Source organism: Nansenia antarctica (genome assembly GCF_963989245.1).
Source record: "Nansenia antarctica genome assembly, chromosome: 6".
NCBI classification, from domain to species: Eukaryota; Metazoa; Chordata; class Actinopteri; order Argentiniformes; family Microstomatidae; genus Nansenia; species Nansenia antarctica.
In genome coordinates this window covers 47,922,306-47,929,455 of record NC_137676.1, presented here as the reverse complement: position 1 = coordinate 47,929,455, position 7,150 = coordinate 47,922,306, and the positions used below count along the sequence as shown (strand labels likewise).

Sequence of the window (7,150 nt, the reverse complement as noted above, 5' to 3'; positions counted from 1 at the left end):
TTAAGGAATTTTTGTACCATTGCATAAATTAAATAAATTTACTTTTTATTCATGATTGAAATGCTTATTCACCTAAAATGTAAAATGATAACTATTTAAATTACGTGTTTGAAATTGTATATACTTTATGTTACATCATTTTTTCCTAATTTCATGAAAGATGTAAAACAAATATATATTTGAAACTACTTTTATTTTGAAAAACGGAAATACATTTCGATGTTGAAAATCACATCACACCCATCGCTAGTCAAGCCAAAATATTGCAATGCAATGGATTCGGTGAGTAATCCCCACTGCTACCTAATTAACTAACACTAATTTACATTGTTAGTAGGCTCACAAAACAAGCTGTGTTAGTTGACTAGCGAGTGTGTCATTGATTTTCAACAAGGCTGAAATGTATTTACATTTTTCTAAATAAAAGTCTGAACATCAAATCGGCTGCTGGCTTGTTGCAGCTGTCACAAATACTGTTATCCTATCAGTTTCCAGTGATCGCTTAGCTCACGCTTTTATTTTGAAGTCGCGAAAACGGAAGTATTTATGTCGGAATGTGCATCATTATCGTCCAGAGAACAGATGCCTAAACATGACATCAGTAAACATTCTTTTCACATTTCGTCCGAACACCGAATGTGCTTTTCTTTGTGCTAATTTCGGTGGCCGAGATTTCGGTGCATCCCTATTGCTTTGTCAGTGTTTACAAGGACCCCAATTGAAATACAAGGACCCCAATTGAAATAAGCCAGTGGCTTTCTTGGGTTTTTATCCTGTTAGTTGACCTTGTATGTAATATGTACTTTCATGTACCTACTTCTGCAAATCTTCTAATAAAGTTTTCAATCAATCAATCAATCAAAGTGTAAAACATGTTTTAAAAAAATATAGTATTTTTTCTGTACGAACTGAATGGCATTGGTCATTGCACATGATTTTGTATATCGCACAAAAGTAGCAAATATCAAACATCATTTCTTCCATATAACAATGGTAACTAACCAATGGATGACCAAATAGCTTTTGCACTTACATTTCAGAATATAAATGTCTTCGACTAAGCAAAATAATTATTATATTTCTAAAAACGTTTTCACAGGTTGAAGAATTTCAGTTTGTTAAATGCAGTGGGGATGTTTTGTCTACGTATTTCTAATAAACTGTCTAAGACTTACATATTATTTCATTGACTTGAAACGGTATTGAGGCTATAGGTAAGACGTTCTATATCTAATAACATTGTATTAACATACTGTTGCATAGTAATTAGTCAATATCGTTTGAAGTTGTTTTTTCCCAACGTGTAATAACAAATCACAACTCCATTACTGTGCAATTGCTAACGCAAAATATTACTGTAGTAATCATACAGGTATTCTACAGGCAACTTAAATTGTAACTGATAAATTAATGCAAGCTGCCAATTAATTGTGATTCATATTTTGATTATTTAGGCTAAGGGTTTTTCCAGACTGAATATTATATCTGTGTTCATTATACTGCATCTCCCCAGTCTTTCCAGTGCTGTGCATAGGATTATTATATTGTTATTAATAATTTTATTATTATAACATTTATTTTTGTTAGAAACAATTGTTTACTTAAATTAGAATCAGAATGATATGGCTGTCTACATATAGCACAGTAATCAGCTGGATGGGAGGGACAGGGATCCGTTTCCAGAGATTATGCTCATTAATGTTTATAATGAACATACAGTAACAACTGTATCTATCTAGTCTAGTATCTAGACTTTCTACCTACTGTATTTACATACAGTACATAGCTGCCTTTAGAGGAAGAAGCTGCCCACAGTTACTGCTACTGGTATGTGTTGACAGGCAGATGACTTGTATCTCCCTCACAAGTGTGTCGTCAGAGCCGCGTTCTCCTCTGTTCTCCATGGTTCTGTGTGCTGCAATGAGTGTTTCTCCCACAGTGTAGGTCTGGCAGCCCAAGGCTAGTATTGGGGAGTGGGAGAAAGTGGAGGGTTGTAGGTTGGTTGTGTTGGTGTCAGCAGTCTGGAGCAGAGGTGATTGAAAATTCCCAATGCAAGCAGCTTTTAACACCCTACCCTGTAAAACAGGCTTACACCCACAAAAGGGGGCTTACTAGTGCAGGGGAAGCCAGGAGGGGGCCATAATACAGACCACAATAGAGGTGCAACTGTCCAAAGAGTTAGTTCTGGACCTGGTCTGCCTTTCCACCACTTCAGCCCTAAGCACTTCTTGGTATTACTACGGTTTCAAGCTTTGTCTGATTTTACTGACACAGACCTTGGGGCAGTGTGCTGCTGAACAGTTTAGTCAATAATCAATCAATTCAATAAAGTACATTTATAACTAAAACTGTTAGTGTAAGTGTATTCAATGTGTGCAATATTTGTTTAGTTGTTAGATAAGAATCCCAGAGAATTACAACATTTTACTGGTCATCATAAATGTGACATCAGTTGTGATAAATGTGTCATTAATACGGACAAACTTCACTCCAAATAAGTGCATGTTAGTCCGCTAGTTTAAGTGTACAGTGCAACTAGGCATGGGTCAAATAAGTATATGACCACTACTGCACCATCGATAAGGGAACTCTTATAGATTTGACAGCGACCGCAAGACAAACAGATCATAGAAAGCAGCAGAAACTGTTGCTGCCAGCGTTTTGTTTCCATGCATGAAAGGAGGGAAAGCGTGAGCACAGCAGTATCCTTTCAGTGAGCTGCGGCCCGTCCCTCTGGCTGCCCTGGTCAGCGCGATGCTCCGGTGCAGAAGCTCAATGCCAGCCCCTGCTGTCCCCTCCTCCTCTCCAAACATGGATTTTCCACTGCTTTATCTGCCCTGAGCCTCGCTACTCAGCCAGCACATACAATGTAAAACTCTGCCTAATCAATTCTGCACAGAACCAACTTGCACCCATCCAGAATACTAGAGCACTTCACATGCATTGTAATGATCACTGTTTGGAGTTTTAGTAGGGGGAAAGTGGACAAGTGCATGAGAGGTGTTGATTGTGCGGAACAGAATGAAACAATCAGAAAGCTTATTGAGAAAGATTGACTGATAGGCAGATATCTTTCAGGGTCCAATGCAACTGCTTGTTTTGCCAATTGAAGGAATTGAACAGTAAAGTCATGTGTTTCAAGGTTTCAGGCCAGTTTGTGGTATGTAGGTTTGAGAACAATTGCAAACCCAAACCATTTTAAGATAATTTGATTATGTTTTCTTACATTTTATCACTGATTTGGCCTGATAAAATAACAGGAAATTGAATAAACTTAACGTAAATATATTGCTCTCTCTGTTTAGAAGGTCTAATATACTGCATAACACATTATGTCAGTCTCTCCATTTGCAGGTTGTGAGTTCAGGGCAGTTTCCGTTCGGGGCCTCTCCTGATCAATGGTGTTATTATTGAGATTGTCTACTGGTTTCTTTGTGTCAGCACTGAAAGCTTGCAGTAAAGGGACCAAACTCTGTCCATCTCTCTGGCGAGACTAGGTGGTAAAAATATTTAAAACCCAGAAAAACATCAATACCACACAGGTCTTATATGTGTATGAAGCATTACACTACTGGTTGTAACTTTATACCCAACTGTATGTTCCCTGGCCTTATTGTCTAACACACAGCCGTATTTACCGTATCAATTGAGTTACCGATATCAGTCATACCAGTAACACTTTCACAGGGGTCTCTTAAGTTTACACATAAGCAAAGATCATCTATAAAATCTTCATTACTAATACCCTTTGAATGTATTTGTGTATTTCTTCCATCTTTTGTGACCTTTCCCTGTGTCCACCTCTCAGTTGCCCGGAAATGGTATGATGGAACTCAGATGGTTCAGGTTTAGGATTGAGGTCTGGCATTGAGAGAAGAAGGTCACGGAGATAGAAGGGGTTAAGTATTTTTGTTTTGATTTGTTGTATTGTCCAGTGGCCCCTCCCAGCCCCCTCCCCTGGGGTTGCTGGGGTGGCTGTGGCCCTAGGGCGTTATAAATAGCCCCATGGGCTCCCCCTGCTCTGGCAGAGAGGCTGAATGTCTGCAGGACATGCTCAACCTTTGTCTATCCATGTTCCTCTACTAACCACCACCAGGGTTTGCACATAGATGCACAGTGACCGACGCGCTGCTCCACACAGGGGTCTCTATGACTGAAAATATAGCTTTTAGAAAGCGACACAGCAGATCATTTAAAGTTTGTAAAGCTGACTTCTAGAGAGTTACATGTTGAACTGTTTACGTGCGGACAGACCTTTAGCTTTAGAGAGGCACTTTTTGCTTGTGAGTTCATTTTTCTAGTTTGCTCTCCCTGTTTTTGTGTATCCTACCATAGGCACACTAAGATAGTAACTATTGATAAGGTAAGCAGAGCTAACTGAATCTAAAGGAGAATTCTATTTTCTCCTCTTAGTTGCCCAGTCCTTTTTGGAGGAGTTTCTTGCTCAGTTCTCATCCCTCCATTGCTTTGGGGTAGCCTCTTGACTTTTTCACCATGTGGGAGTTCCGGTCCATGTCGTTCTGGCGGGCGGTGTTTGCTGAGTTCTATGGCACCATGTTCTTTGTGTTCTTTGGGCTGGGGGCAGCCCTGCGCTGGACCACCGGGCCCCATAACGTTCTCCATGTGGCCTTCTGCTTTGGGCTGGCGGCTGCCACCCTCATCCAGTCCATCGGCCACATCAGCGGAGGCCACATCAACCCGGCCGTCACCTTCGCCTACCTGATTGGCTCCCAGATGTCACTGTTCCGCGCCGTCTTCTACATTGTGGCCCAGTGCCTGGGTGCTCTGGCCGGGGCAGCGGTGCTCTACGGTGTCACACCCAACAACATGAGGGGAAACCTGGCACTCAACACGGTAAGCCAGCCTCTGACAGGTTGATGGAACTTCCTTGTACACATGTATAAAACCATGGGGTATGTCACTGCTGTTTCTACAAAGATACCTGATACAGATGCAGACCAATAGAATGTTCCCTCCAGATATGTGTGAGAAAGATTTAATTGTTCAAATTGGAATATGCCAATTGTGTCAATCAGTGATAATATTATAATCTTATAATATAATAAGATAATAATAATAATAATAGATAATATACTGATTATCAATCTCTACTTTTGAGAAAGACTGTCATGTATAACAGAACCAGCCACGTCACTCTTTATCAAGATGTCAACTCAATAATTAATAAGTTATTCCAAAAATTACCAAATTGAGTTGCCATTCAAACTATTTGATCTGTAGATCTGTCTTTCAAAAGACAGATTGAGTGTTTTGAAAATTGTTACTGTTATGTATTCTGAATGATTAGTGTTACAAAAAAACAGTATTTTTAAATTCATGGACAATGAAGAGTAAGAGCGATATTTGTGTCCTATAAGAAACCTATTACGTGAGTGATATTGTGGAATGATTGGAGCCATGTACTGAGTGTGCCCCTCCCTCCCTGGAGCCATGTACTGAGTGTGCCCCTCCCTCCCTCCCTCCTTCCCACAGCTGCAGCCAGGCATCAGCCTGGGCATGGCCACCACCATGGAGGTGTTCCTCACCCTGCAGCTCGTCGTCTGCATCTTCGCCGTCACTGACGAGAGGCGCAATGGACGCCTGGGCTCTGCCGCCCTCGCCATTGGCTTCTCTGTGCTCATGGGGCACCTGCTGGGGGTAAGACACAGGCTAGCCATAATAACTTGGTGAGATTGGTATTGTATGTTTTCCATGACTGCAAACTCTAACCAACCCTCTGACTCGGGTTTGCTCTCTCTACCACAGATGTACTACACTGGAGCTGGAATGAACCCTGCCAGGTCCTTCGCCCCCGCTGTGCTGGTCAGAAACTTCGTCAACCACTGGGTAAGAGCCTTGGTTCACATCTGGTGTACTTGGCAAAGCACCCCATTTAGAGCAATGTGTTTCTGTACGTGGAGTTTAGTATTTTTTAATTGTCCTAATCTGCTAGAGATGAACTCACCTCCATGTTCGCCTCCCTCTGTCTCTCCTTCTCTCTCTCTGGTGGTAGGTGTACTGGGTGGGACCAATGATTGGCGGTGCCATGGGCGCTATTGTGTATGACTTCATGCTGTTCCCCCGTATGCGCGGTCTCTCTGAGAGGCTGGCCACACTGAAGGGCAACAGACCCCCAGAGGCGGAGAGCCAGCAGGACACCCGAGGAGAGCCCATCGAGCTCAAGACACAGGCCCTATAAGCCTGGGGAAGAAGGTTGGCTTTCTGACCCCACCCTTATCCCCTCCCCAAACTTACCTCCCTCCCTCTCTCCCCATTCCCACCCAACACATGTAGACACATATTTCTGCACACATACCTCCTCCTCTCCCCTGACCACACATACTACACATAGACACCAACCCTGATGACAGCTACACTCCTCATCCCTCATCCTCACTCCGCATCCAGAACAGGACATGCTGAATTAAAGGGGCAGCAAAAGCCCTAACCACCTCCGACCTCCCCCTTCATCCAACCCTCCTCCCCCCACACACCTCCCCCTTGGACTGCAGGACATAGAAGGAGGGCTAGAAGAGGACTTGCCACTGAAGAAAGCACCCTGTGCCCTGTGGTGTAGGGAGTGGGTCACTCCTGGCTGACCAGGTGGCTATAACTGCTCAGGACAGGGGCATCTCTCTCTCTCTATCTACTTTTGTAGTCTACTAGGAGTGAAGCTACAGTAGAGCAGTGGACTTCTGCATGCTTTTCCATTTTCATCCAGTTTGATCTCTCCCTTTTGTTGTGTTTTTGTTTTATGAACTTCGGGTACCTGACATGTATGTATTATTATTATACCTTTAGAATTTAAAGGATTTATTCGACTCAAATTCTTTTTTTCAGTCATGCGTGTGTTGTGTGTGTGTGTGTGTGTGTGTGTGTGCCTGTTTTAACTGACCATTTTTATTTTTGGCTTTTTCATTACCACAATCCTTTGTTCGTATCATGCTTTGTTGTTTTTATTTATCATGCAGCCTTTAAGGGAATGAAGAAACTTTTGTCCCCCTCCCTCATTGATTTTGCTACAGTAAAAGTTCTGATTCATTAGTTTTACATACACCATATCTAGAGTGCTCCCCTTTTTATCAAAGCCCTTAAATTCTTGCCTTTGAAGTCAAGTCTTTTGAAATTGTTTCCGTTTTATTTAGAGTCT

General features: G+C 42.1%; 1 protein-coding gene across 1 annotated transcript; it reads left to right on the top strand.

Moving 5' to 3' along the window:
• Positions 1-4,494: 4,494 nt before the first annotated feature.
• Positions 4,495-6,199, top strand: mipa (major intrinsic protein of lens fiber a; the record flags this gene model as incomplete). Its single annotated transcript, XM_080535076.1, has 4 exons — positions 4,495-4,854; positions 5,494-5,658; positions 5,767-5,847; positions 6,014-6,199. 4 exons carry the CDS (start codon positions 4,495-4,497, stop codon positions 6,197-6,199), a joined length of 792 nt encoding a protein of 263 aa, XP_080391202.1.
• Positions 6,200-7,150: the final 951 nt, after the last annotated feature.